Source organism: Felis catus, chromosome B2 (genome assembly GCF_018350175.1).
Source record: "Felis catus isolate Fca126 chromosome B2, F.catus_Fca126_mat1.0, whole genome shotgun sequence".
NCBI classification, from domain to species: Eukaryota; Metazoa; Chordata; class Mammalia; order Carnivora; family Felidae; genus Felis; species Felis catus.
In genome coordinates, this window is record NC_058372.1 from 2,425,956 (window position 1) to 2,443,587 (window position 17,632).

The 17,632-nt window shown below is 40.6% G+C and overlaps 1 protein-coding gene across 1 annotated transcript; it reads left to right on the forward strand.

The window, feature by feature from the left end:
* Positions 1 to 5,973: 5,973 nt before the first annotated feature.
* LOC123385639 (putative olfactory receptor 2B8) lies at positions 5,974 to 14,254 on the forward strand. Its single transcript, XM_045058465.1, has one exon. It carries the CDS (start codon positions 12,208 to 12,210, stop codon positions 13,138 to 13,140), a length of 933 nt encoding a protein of 310 aa, XP_044914400.1. The 5' UTR covers positions 5,974 to 12,207; the 3' UTR covers positions 13,141 to 14,254.
* Positions 14,255 to 17,632: the final 3,378 nt, after the last annotated feature.

Consider the following 17,632-nt stretch of genomic DNA (forward strand, 5'->3'; position numbering starts at 1 on the left):
TCAGTGTTTCATGGATTATGGAAAATCACAACACACATCTGGCACCAGGCTTCACCCTCAACAACCTTGCCCCGGCACCAGTGAATGTGACTGCCTTCGGGGGTCTGCTGGGACCAGGTGGCTTCAACAGTCTGTATCAAATGTCTTTCCAGCAGTAGAACCGCTTTTCCCCGTGGCCCGAGAACCTCCTGGATGCCACTCTGTTCCTGGGGATTCACCTTTCCCACCAGAGCACTGCCAGGTATGGAGCTGCGGAAGTGCAGCCTTTGCACTCCCCTTGTTTATAGTCTTAATGGAATTTAAGCCCTCTCCTTTCTCCTTTCTCCCTTTTCAGTTTAGTACCCGCGGCTGTTTCCAATTTTCTACTTTCTCTCCAGCTGCTTTTGGGGAGGGGTGCTTTTCCGTATTCTCCGCCCCCACCCCGCACAGTCTCCATCCTCTCTCTGCTCGCAAAAGCACCTCCCTTCCTGCTCCTTTTTTTCCCCAAGTTCACTTCTCCGTGACGCCTACCTGCTGAATTCTGTGGTTCAGGTTGTGCAGATTGTTGTGTTAATCCTCCAGTCAGTTTTCTAGGAGTGTAGGATGGTTTAGTGTTGGTCTGGCTGTATTTCATGGACTCGAGACACACAAAAAGTTTCCATGCTGTTCCGCCATCTTGGCCCCTCCCCCTGATATCTTTTTCAACATGACTGACTATTTGGGGTCTTTTGTGATTCCATACAATTTTTAGAATGGATTGTTCTAGCCCTGTGGAAAATGCTGGTGTTATTTTGATAGGGATTGCACTGAATGTGTAGATTGCTTTGGGTAGTATCAACATTTTAATCATATTTGTTCTTTCAATCCATGAGCATAGAATGTTTTCCTTAAAAATGTTTAAAAGTGTTTATTTATTTCTGAGAGGAGAGACAGAGTGTGAATGGGGCAGGGACATAGAGAGAGACAAACACAGAATTTGAAGCAGGCTCCAGGCTCCAGGCTGTCAGCCCAGAGCCCAATGCGGGGCTCAAACTCACGAACCATGAGATCATGACCTGGGCTGGAATTGATGCTTAACCAACTGTGCCACCTAGGTGCCCCATGAGCATAGACTATTTTCCCATTTCTTTGTGTCTTCTTCAATTTATTCATAAGCAGTCTATAATTTTCAGCATGCAGATATTTTACCTCTTTGTTTACATTTATTCCTGTTTTCTTATGGTTTTTGATGTAATTGTAAATGGAATCAATTCCTTGATTTCCCTTTCTGCTGCTTCCTTATTGGTGTATAGAAAAGCAGCTGATTTCTGTATGTTGATTTTATACCCTGAGACTTGCTGAACTCATGTACAGCTCTAGCAGTTTTTTGGTGGGGTCTTTTGGGTTCTCCATGTAGAGTATCATGTCATGTGTGAAGAGTGACAGTTTGACTTATTCTTTGCCAATTTGTATACTTTTTTTTCTTTTTGTTGTGTGATTGCTGAGGCTAGGACTTCCAGTACTATGTTGAACAACAGTGGTGAGAGTGGGCATCCCTGTGGTGTTCCTGACCTTAGGGGGAAAGCTCTCAGTTTGTCCCCATTGAGGATGATATTAGCTGTGGGCCTTTTCATATATGGCTTTTTTGATGTTGCGGTATGTTCCTCGTACCATGAATTTCTTGAGGGTTTTGTCAAGAAAGATTATGTATTTTGTCAAATGCTTTTCCTTCAACTATTGAAAGGAGCATGTGGTTATTATCCTTTCTTTTATTAATGTGGAGTATCATGTTGATTGATCTGTGAATTTTGAACCAACCCTGAAGCTGAGGAATCAATCCCGCTTGATCATGGTGAATAATTCTTTTAATGTACTAATGGATTAGATTTGCTACTATCTTGTTGAGAATTTTTGCATCTGTTTCTTCAGGGATATTGGCCTGCAATTCTCCTTTTTAGTGGGGTCTTTGTCTGGTTTTGGAATCAAGGTAGTGCTGGCTTCATAAAATGAGTTTGGAGGTTTTCCTTCCATTTCTATTTTTTTTTTGGAATAGTTTGAGAAGAATAGTATTATCTCTTCTTTAAATGTCTGGTAGAGTTCCCCTGGGAAGTCATCTGGCCCAGGACTCTTATTTGTTGGGAGATTTTTGAATAACTGATTTGATTTCTTTGCTGGTTATTGGTTTGTTCAAATTTACTATTTATTCCTGTTTGAGTTTTGGTAGTGTGTATCTAGGAATTTGTCTATTTCTTCCAGATTGTTCAGTTTGTTGTCATATAATTTTTCATAGTATTCTCTAAAATCGTTTGTATTCCTGTGCTGTTGGGTGTGATCTCTCCTCTTTCATTTGTGATTTTATCTATTTGGGTCCCCTTTCTTTTCTTTTTGAGAAGTCTGGCTAGGGGTTTATTAATTTTGTTTATCCTTTAAAAAATGAGCCCTTAGTTTTATTGATCTGTTCTACTGTTTTTTAAAAAATTCTTTATCCAAAAATAAATAAACATTAAAAAAAATAAAAAAAAAAAGACAAAAAGAAAGGGGCGCCTGGGTGGCTCAGTCGGTTAAGCGTCCGACTTCAGCTCAGGTCACGATCTCGCGGCCCGTGAGTTCGAGCCCCGCGTCGGGCTCTGGGCTGACTGCTCAGAGCCTGGAGCCTGTTTCAGATTCTGTGTCTCCCTCTCTCTCTGACCCTTCCCCGTTCATGCTCTGTCTCTCTCTGTCTCAAAAATAAACATTAAAAAAAATTAAAAAGAATTCTTTATCATTTATTTCTGCTCTACTCTTTATTATTTACCTTCTTCTGCTGGCTTGAGCTTTATATGCTGCTCCTTTTCTAGCTCCTTTACATGTAATATTAGGTTGTGTATTTGGGACCTTTCTTGCTTCTTGAGATAAGCTTGAATTGCAATGTATTTTCCTCATTGGACTGCCTTTGCTGCATCCCAAGGGGTTTGGTCTTTTGTTTTCATTTTCATTTGCTTCCACGGATTTTTAATTTCTTCTTTAATTTCCTAGCTAACCCATTCATTCTTTAGTAAGATGTTCTTTAACCTCCATGTATTTGAGGGTTTCGAAAGTTTTTGTTGTGGTTGATTTCATGTTTCATGGCATTGTGATCTGAAAATATGCATGGCATCATCTTAATCTTTTTGTACCTTTTGAGGTCTGATTTGTGACCCAATACGTGATATATTCTGGAGAATGTTCCATGTGCACTCGAGAAGAATGTGTATTTTTCTGCTTTAGGATGAAATGTTCTGGATATATCTGTTAAGTCCATCTGGTCCAGTGTGTCATTCAGGGTTGTTTCATTGTTGGTTTTCTGCTTACATGATCTGTCCGTTGTTGTCAGTGGAGTATTAAAGCCACCTACAATTATGGCATTATTACCAATAAATTTGTGTATGTTTATTATGAATTGCTTTATACATTTGGTGTTTCACGTTGGGGGCATATTTACAATTGTTAGCTCTTGTTGATGGATAGACCACTTAATTATATTATGCCCTACTTCATGTCTTGCTATAGTCTTTGTTTTGAAATCTAGTTTGTTGATATAAGTATGGCTACCCTGGCTTTGTTTTGATGTCCATTAGCATGGTAGCTGGTTCTTCATCCCCTCACTTTCAATCTGCAGGTGTCCTCAGGTCTAAAGTTTAGTCTCTTGTAGGGATTATATGGATGGATATTGTGTTTTTGTATCCATTCTGATACCCTATGTCTTTTGATTGGGGCATTTAGTTTATTTACATTCAGAGTGATTATTGAAAGATATGAATTTAGTGCCATTGTGATATCTGTAGATTTCATGTTTGTGGTGATGTTCTCTGGTCCTTTGTAGTCTTTGCTGCTTTCCATGCACAGAATACCCCCTAGAATCTCTTGCAGGGGTGGTTTGGTGGTCACGAACTCCTTTAGTTTTTATTTGTCTGGGAAAGTCTTCATCTCTCCATCTGTTCTGAATGACAGCCTTGCTGGATAAAGGATTGTGAGCTGCATATTTTTCCTATTCAGCACATTGAATATATTCTGCCACTCCCATCTGGCCTGCCACGTTTCCATAGACAGGTCTGCTACTAACCTTATGTGTCTACCCTTGTCAGTTGAGGACCTTTTGTCCCTAGCTGCTTACAGAATTCTCTCTTTATTGTTGTATTTTGCCAGTTTTACTATGCTATGTCATGGTTTTGACCTGTTTTTGTTGATTTTGAAGGGAATTCTCTGTGCCTCTTGGACTTGGATGCCTGTTTCCTTCCCAAGATTAGGGAAGTTCTCAACTACAGTTTGTTCAAATAAACCTTCTGCCCCTTTTTCTTGCTGTCTTCTTCTGGGACCTCTATAATAATGATATTGTTTCATTTCATGGAATCACTTTGTTCTCTAATTCTCCCCTCCTGGTCTAGTCATTCCCTTTCCCACTTTTTTCAGCTTCATTATCTTCCACGAGTTTATCTTCTATTTTGCCTATTCTCTCCTCTGCTCCTTCAATCCTCACCATCATTGTATCTAGTTTATTGTGCATCTCAGTTATAGTATTTTAAAATTCATTCTGACTAGTTCTTATATCTTGATCTCTGAAGCAAGAGTTTCTCTGGTGTCGTCTATGCTTTTTTTAAAGCCCAGCTGTTAGTCTTATGACTCTTATTCTAAATTCTTGTTGAGATATATTGTTTATATCTGTTACTAGCTGTTCTCTTGCTGTGGCTTCCTCATGATCTTTTTTTTTGTTGTTGGGTGGGGGAGTACCTCTGTTCTGTCATTTTGGCTAAGTTTCTGTCTTTGGCATGTTTTAAAAGCTTGTTTTGTGTCCCCCACCTGAGAGTACTACTACATCAAAAAGGGTCATGCACTGTCCAGGGCCTAGCATTCCAGGAAGTGCTTCTGGTGTACGTTGTGTACACTCTTTTGTTGCATTTTGGCTACTGTTTTCCAGTCGTCTGCAGAGCTCCTCCTTGCTGCAGTGGGGAGTGCTGGGACCTTTAACTAGGTGTGCTTCGATTTGTTTGTTGAAGTAAGCCTGGAACAAAGAAAGGGCAGGGTGGAGCTTGATCCCATAAAAAGAGAAAAAGTAAAAGGGAGACAGGAAAACCAAACAGAGAATTTAAAAGCTGTAAGTCTAACTCCATAGAAAGAGAAAGATAAATAAACAAGAAGAAAGCAGAAAGATGGAAAAGAATGGACGAAGAAAGCCTAATTCAAAAAATATATATATGATAAGAATTGCAAAAAAACAAATCAGAAACCACGAGCCTTATCCCAAAAGAAAAAAAGAAGAGGGAGGAAACAAAAGAAGCAAAAGAGTTGTGTGTTGGTGTCTGGGGCTGGGGCCATGCTGGTCTGGAGGAGAGGTCGGCTGCATTGGCTCAGTCAGTCTCGCTCCAGTAAATAAGCAGTTACCAGGCACGGAGGTGCGGGGTTTGGTGTAAGAGGGTCCCACCTCCACCGGGGCCCCTGTGCTGCTCTCTGAAGTCCTACTGTGCTAGTGTTGAGGGGAAAATCGTGTCACCCTAGTCTCTCTTACCCAGAGCAGGGATCTCAACCCTTGCTGTTCAGGCAGCCCTCACAGAATAGCCCTCATGTGTCGGCCTGCCCACAGTCTTCCTGTACCTTCTTCAAGGCTCTTGGCTGGGATTCAAAACCTGATGTCTTAAAGGACCCCCAGCACCGCCTGTATCTACTCCCTGCTCCGGAGTAGAGCCTCTACACCCTGCTGATGAAAGGCCTTAGAATGGCACTTGTAGGGTCATTTGTCCTTGGGGAAGCAATAAACCCACTTCCAGAAGTGCACCATGGAGATAGCTACACCATGCTATGCACTCTGGGGCCAGCTGTGTCTTCCCCAGGAGCACATGCCACCGCTCAAATTCAGAGGAAGTTGCCACTTCATGTTTATTATTTTGAGGGAGAGAGAGACAGTGTGTGAATGGGGGAGGGGTAGAGAGAGGGAGACGCAGAATCCGAAGCAGGCTCCAGGCTCTGAGCTGTCAGCACAGAGCCCGACGTGGGGCTCAAACCTGCGGACCGCAAGATCATGACCTGAGCCTCAGTCGGTCGCTTATCCACCTGAGCCACCCAGGTGCCTCAAGAGTTGCCACTTCGAAAGCCTCAAGCTCCAAAGGCAGTTTGCAAAAATCTGTGGCACAGAGAGCTTTTCCTCTTGTGCTAATTTGATGCTGCACTTTCACAACCCCTCTCCCTTTCTTTCCCTTTGTCTCTCCATAGAAAGGGCTCCCTCTCCTTCATAGCTCCACCATTGTATTTCCCCCAACACACATACATGCGCCCCGCACCTGCCAAGTTGTCTCCCTCCGGCTGCGGAGATCCTTCTGCCATTCCGCAGATCGATTTCCTGGGTGTTCCAAGACATCAATTCAGCTCTGTGTGAGGGATGAGGAAGGTCCAGGTCCCCCTACTTCCCCACCATCTTAACACCCTCCAGAAAGGTTTAGCTGTAGTTTTATTCATATTGTTCTAGAGAACTCTTTTTTCCTAACACTATTTGCCCAGTTTGCTGATAATGGGGATTAGGATTGTTTGCAGATTTCGGTTAATATGAACAGTGGTGCAGTTGAGCTTTCTTATATGTGTGTCTTCAGATGGGTGACCAAGCATTGCTCTAGATGTGTGGCATCTGGAAGTGTCAGTGTGGGTCAGTGTCTCTAGATAATGTCACACTATTATCAAAGTGATTTGAGCATGTAGACTGGCAGCAGTGAGTGAGGCCAGGGAAGGAAAGTGTGATTAGCAGGTCTTTAATTCCCTCCATCTTCGGGACACCCAGAGTACAGTGTCTTTGCCAGTTTTCCCCATAACTCTCGGGATGGGATCTAACTGGTATGGGAATAGCTGAGAAAGTTGAAATCTAAGAATGTTTTTTAGCAGGAGGGAGAGTATCTCTTAAGGCTGAACATGGTAAATTAAACTTAAAGTACAGATCTATGAGAAAGAGCCACAAACCACCCACCAACTTCTTTCCATTTTTCTTAATGATTATTTTAACTCTCCTGGTAAAGCCAAAATCATTTGGAACTTAAATGCAAAGACTAGTTGAATTTAAATAAACCATGTACATTTTAATGAAGAGAGATAATTTTTTAAATTGAGTACATCATTAAAACCTATGGATATAAACTGTACAGTGTTTTAGAGGATTTGAGTTTTTTCCCCTTAGCCACATTAGAAGTTTGGTAGAATTAGGTTGCTCTCCTTTATATTCAAGCTAAAGATTAGAATGTGCCAAAAAAACCCCCAAGATTAGAATGTGCCTAATTATTAGCACTGTGATCCCATATAACTTGGTCATGAATGAAATTAATGAGGAATTCATTCACATATTAACATTTCAAATTAAGTAACTGAATGGAATCTTCCTTACATCTTTATATGTAAATATTTTGGATAGTTGTAAGGGAAAAATCTTGTGTTTTGCAAAACATCTAGGTCATTCACAGATGGGAGCTAAGGTAGCTGGGAAGGTCTAGGGAATTATTGTCTTCTGACAGATATGTGAACTAATAGGAGACACAGATTAGGTCTCCTCTGACATTGTCTTCCATAGTCATTCTCCCTGAGGATTGCCATCTCTCTACAGCTCAGTGACATGGGCTCATTAAGAGTGTGGGGCACCTGTTCCTCAGAGATGTCAGCGGGGGAAGGGATTTGGTTCTCTGTGCCAGCCCAGCCCCAGCTCAGAGGGGCTCACAGCACCCTCTCACCTGCTCATAAGAGTCTCAGTGTCACACAGGCAGGTCATTGTATTTGGGAAACCATACTGAGAGTTTGTGACTGCCTTCATCTTCTACCTCCTTGAGGCAAAGTGCAGATCTCTGGTACCACATGGGGATCTGTGAAGTCATCCTGAGAAAGTGTCCTTTTGCTTAAGAAAAACATACGGATGACCCAGTGCTGGTATAGTCAACCTTTGCATTTACTGCAGACACTGATTCTACATGGCCAAATTATAATTTCCAGTAGTATATTTAGGCAGTAACTTGGAAATGAGGCAGGGAAATAGCTTAGATCCCACAGAGAAGGTCAAATAAGGTGAATGAAAAGGAACAAGGCTCTGTGTTGCTTTTAGAATTGGGAAGTTAAATTATTTTCCGTTGCAGTTGTTCTTGAAATAAAAAGGATGTATTGGTTTGCATATGTGATGAATTGTTTAAAGGAACAGACTATGAAAATTCACCAAAGAGAAGAACTAAAATTAATTATTTAGTATAGACATCAATACGTCGTTCCTAGACATTTCCTTCTATGTAGTACATTCATTACACCTCTGTAGGCACATGTGGGAATTAATTTAAATATGCATGTGCAGTGGTAATAAAATATGCTCTTTATGCATATGTGTGAAACTATTAGACTATATGTTTCCATGCTATCCCTTGGTTCCTTATTGGCTGTGAAATGACATAATATTTGTTGTGTAATTAGAAACTCGTAAATGCTCATTTTCTCCATTATTGCCAAAATATCTAAAATATGTTGGGAGTTTTGAAAATGCTATCTTGAAAATTACAACAGGGAAGTTCCATCTTGTGAATATTGTGTCAGTGCATCTTGTTTTTAACTTTATTGTTAACAAGAAGTGATGATCTTTCATGTGAATACATACACCAATATGAAGAAGACAAATGTAGGAAATCTGAATGTTCACTTAATTGGTGAGTTAAGCCAATGACAAGTTGTGTGTGTGTATGCATGTGTGTGTGATTGCACTGAGGTCATGTGTAAAGTACACTAGGTTCTGTCCCTCTATCCTTGCACACAATCATGAATGGACTCTTGTATGAATGCTGTTGGTGACCTGCTAGACGCTCTTTACTTTACCTACTAGGGCTCCAATCACAACCCTATTTGTTATGAGTGTGGGCTCCAAGGTTCACAGCCATTCCCTTCTTGAGAGAATTGCCCTCAGCTGAAAGGGAGCTATGGCGCCAGGTGATCTGGAGAGCATGGTAGGGGTGACAGACTTATGGGATGTACAATAGGTGCCAACGCCAAGGCAGGATTGAATCTGATTCAATTCATGCTCCAGAGCTGTGCTGCCCAATACAGTAGGATGTACCCACAGAAAACTATTTAAATTTAAATTCTTTAAAATTAAATAAAATGTAAAATTTGGTTTCTTAGCTAGGGCACTTTAAATGCTCATGTAGTGATAGGTGGATAGTAGCTATCATATTGGACAATGAGGACAGAGTATTTCTACCATCACAGATGGATGGTTCTGCTGGAGAGTTCTGGCCAGCTTCTCAAGGGATCAGGCTCCTGCTCTGTTCCACTGGAGACCACATCCTTGCTTAGGAACATTCTCTGCTGTCTTCCTTCCCTCACCCCATTTATCCCAAGAGCATTCCCTGAATAAACAACATGCAGTGGAAATCCTACTTCATTGTCTTCTTCCATAGAACCTGCCCTACAGCCCTGTCAGTGTTCATCACATGTGTCATTTCCTATGTAGTGATGGCTGCATTCCCCTCATTTGCTCGTCCTCCATAGTCATTGGCAGCCTGTTCTCGTATGTCTGAGGTCAGCTCAGACCCATGAGACAGAAGCATCATGATAGCAATAGCGATTCAGTCGTAGTGCTGAGGCTGCGGAAATCTTGCCTGCTCTTTTTCAGGATTCATTCAGAAACTGGATAGGGTAGCGTCTGTATGTCAAATATATCAGTGAATGTTATATATTTGAAATGTCTTAAATAGAGACATTATCTTGAGATCTTTTGTGTCTAAAATGTGTAGTGTTCATACCGAGCATCTATTTGTGTGGAAATATGGATCCTTGCACTAAAATTTTTAGTTTTGTGTCAGCATTGATCACTTATATTAATCACTTTATCTCCTTATGTATGTCAGTGGTAAGCATTTAACCTCTTTCATTATATGCCTATCTTCTTAATTTTTATTGTAAAATTGTGTTCTTGTGAGATGTCATTTCTCATTATATCCTTTTTTGGATGTATATTATTATATATAAAGCTATCTTTTCTTTTACAATCTTTTTTTCACCTAATAATGTGTGCTTTTTTTCAAGTATTTAATTTTTGTATGTGAAGTTAAAATTTAGATGTGATTTTTATAACTAGACATTGTTGTTTCATATTGTATCATGATAGTTGCATCCACATTTGTTTATATATGTATATGTATATGTATATATATATATACATATATATATATTAAACACACACGTACACACACACACACACACACACACACAAATCCATACACACATATAATCCCATAAAGCAGCAAATCATTTTACAAGTTCATCACACCACAGTTTTATTTTTTCTCAACTGCCTTCTTAGTCTTTATTGATATAACGTTAAAATATATCATTATTTTATTCTAATATTGCATTGTTATATTGTTGTTTTACTTGGATGAGTTAGCATTTTATGTTTGCCCTCCTTCACTTTGGTGGGTGCTTCCACTAATAGGCACATTGAAAATTTTGTCTGTAATTGATATCACATAAATATATCTATTGATATCTATATAGACATCTATCTATATCTATATCTATATCTCCCTATGTCTATGTCTATATCTATATTTGTACGTGTCTGCATGACACTAAACCACTGTGTGTTTCTATTGGTCTTCTGAGCAGGTGTGAGTCAGGTGATATTCTCTTGTGTTGCAGATTTGACTGTCTCAAACACCTGTGTAATTAATTCTATTAAGAAATTTTTTGTGCATAGATTTTGTTTATCATTGATAAACAGATATCACTGATAACACTGATCACATCTTTATAGGAAAAGGAGGTATAAAATAGGGTGAAATATCACATCCTTTTTCACATATGATGAACATTTATGCCAGTTTTGTACCAATTTCTTTCACCCATCAGTGTGCCTCCCCGCGGTCATGCTTTGGACTTAAAACATCTTCGAAGAATAAAAAATGTACCGTATTCCCAATGATTTGAACATGATAGAACTGAAATGTTCATTTTCTGATTCCTTATGGCCAGCGTATAACTAGTCGTCTTCTTCGGCGGTAAGCATTGGATGAAAAGGGTCATCAACTAGCCTTATATTTGGCAATGTATTTGGTCCAGTGTCACTAATTCTGCAAGGTAGCTTCCAGAAAGGTGACAATTAACCTAATATGGACGGACATCTGAGATCGTGTATAATCCCAAAATAACGTTTCATTTATGCCTTTCCTTGTATACATTAAGTGTTGCATTATAGTGCTTTGATCTGTCATTGCTTTTGAGAATGTTTCTGTCCTTATATCCGTGTGTGTATCTATTTACTTATTTTATCATAGGAAGTGATGTAAAGCATTACAGTCTGTCAAAATTATATGGTTGGATAACTTTTAAAAGTTTATTCTGATTAGAATGTTGATACTGAATAATCCTACATCTTTCAGGAATTTTACAGAGTCTAGTTGGTGTAATGTGTGAAACAGAAATCTGAAGAAGGAAGAGGAAAATGTTGGGCACTGGATTTTGGAGTTCTGATTCCAACAGACTCTGTACAGCCACTGAAATTTTGGAGTTTTATTAATTGGTATGGTAATTTTAAGCATCTTTAGGACAAAAGTTAAGCACTGTAATTGAATGGTGCTATTTTCTGGTTCTCTCTGGTTATTTATTTTATTGCCATAGGGGAAAAAACCCCAATGTGTGTTTATATGCAGATCTAGTACTGGTATTTTGAATGTAGTTGAATTTCTTTGTATAAGTATATTGTAGGTCATCAATTCCTATATCTGGACGCATTTGGACATTATGTTGTATTATAAAGTACTGCATGTGAGGTGTGTGCAAATCTAGTTGTGTGGAATTATGAGATACATATTTAAAATAATGAATCTCCCTCTGTATGCATCTCTTTCCTATTCTTTCTGATTGTTCTCTCTCTTTTTCATTGATCCCCATTTTCTCTAAAATGTGGCTACATTTTCATGGTAGTTTCAGTCCTATTATGATCAGATTTAGAGAACTTTTATACCTATGACTGACACAAACACAAGGTTCATTATTTGATTTTTCATCCATGAAATATTAATGATTTACTTTTTTGATAATGTGGAACTAAATTGGTATGAGCTATGGCAATTTCAATGAGTACACCATTTATTCAAATAGTTAGTGATAAAATTCTCTGGCTATGTCTTTTAACATGATAAATCCACCCCCTGCCTCCTTTTTATTTTTTAGAACATTTCTTTAAAAATTGCTAAATACTTGGTCTTGACAGGAAACACGTGGTAAGAAAGGATGGACCCGAAAAATGGAAGTTCTTTCACTGGCTTTATCCTGCTGGGTTTCTCTGACCGGCCTCAGCTGGAGCGAGTCCTCTTTGTGGTTCTTCTGATCTTCTATCTGCTCACCCTGCTGGGAAACACAACCATCATTGTGTTGTCCCGCCTGGACCCACACTTGCAGACTCCCATGTACTTTTTCCTGTCCAACCTAAGCTTTCTGGACCTGTGTTACACGACCAGCACTGTTCCTCAGCTGCTGGTTCATCTCAGGGGAGCAGACAAGTCTATCTCCTTTGCTGGCTGTGTAGCTCAGCTGTTTGTCTCTCTAGGGTTGGGATGCACAGAATGCATTCTGTTAGGGGTGATGGCATTTGACCGCTACGCAGCCGTCTGCAGGCCCCTGCACTACACAGTGATCATGCACCCCCGTCTCTGTGCCCTGATGGCTTCTGCATCGTGGTTCACTGGTTTTGCCAACTCCTCATTGGAGACAGTGCTCATTTTTCTCATACCACTTTGTGGGAGAAATAAAATAGAGCACTTCTTTTGTGAGGTTCCCCCATTGCTCAAGCTTGCCTGTGTTGACACCACTGTGTATGAGTCTGAGATCTTATTTTTCAGTATGATCTTTCTTTTCATACCTGTGGCATTAATCACATTCTCCTATGGTCGGATAGTCAGGGCAGTGTTAAGAATAAAGTCAGCCGCAGGACAGAGGAAAGTGTTTGGGACATGTGGGTCCCACCTCACCGTGGTCTCCCTGTTCTATGGCACGGCCATCTATGCTTACCTGCAGCCCAGCAACAACCATTCCCAGGATCAGGGCAAGTTCATTTCTCTCTTCTACACCATCGTCACCCCCATGGTCAACCCTGTCATATATACCTTGCGGAACAAGGATGTGATGAGCGCAGTGGAGAAGGTGTTCCATCGGGGCTCCATATGACTGGGGGGAAGAGCCTTTGATGGAGGCTCAAATGTCAGAGGCTTTAAGATTTTGTGTCCTTCATGTGTTGTCCAACATTCTCGTGATGACCCTCAAGGGAATTTCCTTACCTCGTTCATTTTTTTAAAGTAACATTTTATTTTTTAAAAAAACTTTAAAAAAAAAAGTTTGTTTATTGAGAGAGAGCAAGAGTAAGAGGGACAGAGAGGGTGAGAGAGAGAGAGAATCAGCAGAGAGAGACAGAAACAATTCCAAGAAGGCGCTGCACTGTTAGCAGTAAACCTGATGCAGGGCTCAAACTCACGAAGTATGAGGTCATGATCAGAGCCAAAATCAAGTGTTGGATGCTGAACCAATTGAGCTAACCCAGTTCTCCCCCTATACCTCATTCTTTTATGCAATGAATGTTCCAAGCTCGTGGATTCATTGCAAACTCCGGAGACGCTGGTTTAGTGTCCCAGTGCATCTCCATCATATTAATATTTAAAAAATCCTTTTCTTATTTCATCCTCTTTTGGGAGTACCATTCTAATTGCAAAAAGACATTTATGTACATATGATAAAGGTGTGCACAAAATAAGAATAGGAACCACAAAAACAGTGTAAGAAATATTAACATTTTAGCACTTTCTAGCAATTTCCGGAGGCATATCACTTATTCTTGCATTTGATCATGGCTCTGTTAGAAGGTCTGTAAGTTGACTGTGTCACAGCTTCTTCACAGAATTGGTGGGCAACCATGGGATAGATGAAATTTAGCTCAGAGGAAATCCTGGGAACACCAATCCTGACACAGTCATTCAGATATTAGGCCCCAGTGTGACCGTACCTGTGTGACAGTAATTTTATGTAGCCTTCCTGTCACAGGGGGCGATGGCATGATGAACTCATCCCAGGGACAATGGAAGCATCAGGTAGCAATACAGCAGGCGGTGCTTATGTGTAATGTGCGTAATGTTGTGCGATGTGAGGTGTGCACCTCGCTTGAATTTATGATGAGCCACCTCATTCATTAAAAATGACTTTTGAGTGGGCACCTGAGTGGCTCAGTCGGTCGGGTGTCTGACTTCAGCTCAGGTCATTATCTCATGGTTCGTGGGTTCAAGCCCTGCGTTGGGCTTTGTTCTGGCAGCTCAGAGCCTATAGCCTGCTTCAGATTCTGTGTCTTCCTCTCAATCTGCCCCTCCCCTGCTTTTGCTCTCTCTCTCTCTCTCTCTCTCTCTCTCTCTCTCTCTCTCTCTCTCTCTCTCTCTCTCAAAGATGAATAAATATTTAAAAAAATGACTTTTGAGGACATTGAATGACACAAGTCCTATTTTATATTCTTTTTTTCCCCTATAGTAATGCAGCAAATGTTTCAAGGGTAAAATATATTTAGATCCTTTCTTCATACCAATTTACAAATTGTTTGATAGAGGCCTGAAGTGATTAAGGCTTTTGTATCTCACATCTGCCAAAGATTCCATACAATTTGAATGCAGGGATATATTATAAAAATATGAAAAATGACTTCCATTTTCCAGGAAATCCCATGTTCTATGGTGCTTGTTTAGATTCACCAGGAGAAAATTTAAGGAATGAATAAAATGTATATTAAGTATTAAAAATCTTAATATGTCTAAGTTTTACATATAGCCATCACATTATGAAATAACACAATTCTGAATGATGAATAATATCAACATCTCATAACAAGTGAATGTGACATTGTAGAATTTAGATCTTAACTAAAGTTCAGTTTGCATATAAATATGTTTTGTGTTATGGATCTGGGTTTTTGTATATATTTCTTGTCATGAGCAGTACCTTTTCTCATGGAGGTTGAAGTTTTGACTATGCCACCGTAAAAGAAATGTTTATGTTTTTCTTGGTAGGTTTTCCCAGTGTGTAGCTCAATGCAGGAAAATGTATTTGTGTCTTTGGACACATATTCATAACAATCACACTGTTCCCTCTTCTGGCAGCTAACCGGCATTATCCTGGGTCTTGAACCCCCTGAGGGTCTCATGCTCATGACCGGTAATCTTGCAACATAGGCAGCATTAGGCAGGTTGGAAATGAGAGCTTAGTGGAGATTATCACATGGTCATGGTTCTGTCTGGATCCCTAAAGGCATCACAGTATTCACGTTTGAAATCAACACCTGGGATATATTTTGATGCCGTATATGTGGTAATCCTGAATGAACACCAGTACAGAAACAGTTTTGTAATAATGTTTATCCCCAATGGTGACAAATTTCCTTCTATCCATTATGTTTCTACCACATTCTGACAGTTCTACCAGTCACTCTAAAATCCCTCAAAGGAACTTTCCATGGTGTGGTGTAAAAACCCTCAAGGTCTCTCGAAACCACACAACACAACCTTATGTTCTGGCTGAGCAGCTACTTCTCAGTGATTAAGGACACAGAACCCTGTGGAAACAGATGTATTTCCTCTAAGTGAATGTTTGATAGTATTTGAATGTTCATGTTACATAGGAATAAATTACAGATAGTAAAGATCCGTAGGGTCCATGCTAAATGAAGAAGGAATCACTTAAGAGACCAAAGAGATCGAATATTGTTCTGTAACATTTTTCTAATGTTGGGAATGTGCCTCCCCACGGTCTCCATGCTTTGTATATTACAGGCTGCTGTGTTGTGTAAATTGCCACCAATATTATTTGAACCATTTCCTTTATTTTTTTAAATTAAAAAAATTTTTTTGATGTTTTTTTCATTTACTTTTTGAGAGACAGAGACAGAGAATGAGCTGGGAAGGGGACAGAGAGAGGGGGGGAGTCACAGATTCCGAAGCAGGCTTCAGGCTTGGAGCTGTCAGCACAGAGCCCGACACGGGGCTTGAACCCATGAACCATGAGTCATGACCTGAGCCGAAGTCGGCCGCCCAATCGACTGAGCCACCCAGGCGCCCCTGAACCATTTCCTTTAAACGTTCACCAATAACTCTGGCATGGCTACAGGGATTGTACCCAAGATTTGGCTAAATTATTTTATTCCATCTGTCTCTGGCGCTTGGAGCTTTGAACTATCATTTTGCTCTAGAGAAGGTCATGGATTCTTCCAGGTCTTTTGCCTCTGAGGAACACAGTACACACCGTAGCTCAGGTACCCAAAGTGACCCAAGTGTCAGTCCGACTGACATGAAACACAATTCTTTTTTTTTAAAGTTTATTTATTTTTGAGAGAGACAGGGAGAGGGAGAGAGAGAATCCCAAGCAGGATATGTGCTGTCAGGGCAGAGGCCACATGGGACTCCATCTCACGACATGAGATCGTTACCTGAGCCAAAAATCTCGAGTCAGACGCTTACCCAACTGAGCCAACCGGGTGCACCTGGGATATACTTCTTAGCCAGAAGATTTACTACTAATTAGCAAATATACAAAATAATGAAGGCTCATGCAGTATCCCGGAAGCCCTAGACCGGCCAGACATAGCTTTGGGGTCCCCCTCACTGCAATGGACAACGTTTTGTTTTGTCATATGTGGGGCTCTATTGTGTGGTCCAAGTCAGCACAGAGAAGTTATGGGGTTCCTCAGTTCATGGGTCCCTACCTTCATAACCCTGTCCTGGCCTTAGGACTGTCACACGTTAGCATAATGGCAGGGTGTGCAGTGTAGGGTGACTGCACTCTGAACACGCCCTCTGCATCCTGCTAAACTCACTCCTGGATCAGTCATCAGAGCGCAGTCACCCCTGTGAGACTCTCCTGTACCTCCTAGTCTGCACATGTCGCAGCTACTGTTTGCCAGAGTCCTGCTCTGACCAGGCTCACGGAGGAGGCAGGAACAGGTCACACACCCCTGCCAACTCCACCCTTCACAGGTGACTGCTTTTTGGATGCTTGTTTTGTGATATGGGTGAGAGCCTTCTTGCACCGCAGTGGTGTTGTGGCATGTTTGAGCCCTGATGGTGCAGAGTGGGAACACCGTGTGTGGACCCGTGGTTTCCTGGGAAGGAGGGGCTGGGTGTAAAAGTGGAAAGGAGAGGGTGAATGACTGGAGATCAGAGGGTTCAGAGGAAGGGGTCCCTGAGGTGGCCTTAAAGACAGGACACTGGCTTAAGGGAGGAGACATTCCCTTCTTTCCCCAGGGTTCTCCCAGCTGTTTGGAATTAAAGTGACAAGACAGAGTAACAGGAGGAAAAAAAAAATCCAGAGTTGTAGTACCTGAAGGAATCTTGCCCCACTCAGCCCCGTGGAACAAACTAGACCCTATTTTAATGTTATTAGAGAGACACACAAAGTAAACATTTAGAAATGCCTTCTTTCAGTCTCTGCATTGAAATATGGATCACAATGAGAGGGTTGTGTTTGTAGTTGGTATAATGAAAGAACACTCTATTTAGTAACTTTGCAGGGAGATTTTTTATTAAGCAGCAATAAAAATGTGAACTTAGGAGAGTAAGTTTAAAAGAAAGAAATATAGAAATGATAAAAGAATGATATCTCTGGTGTTTATTTTTTCTTATATATACTAAGATAT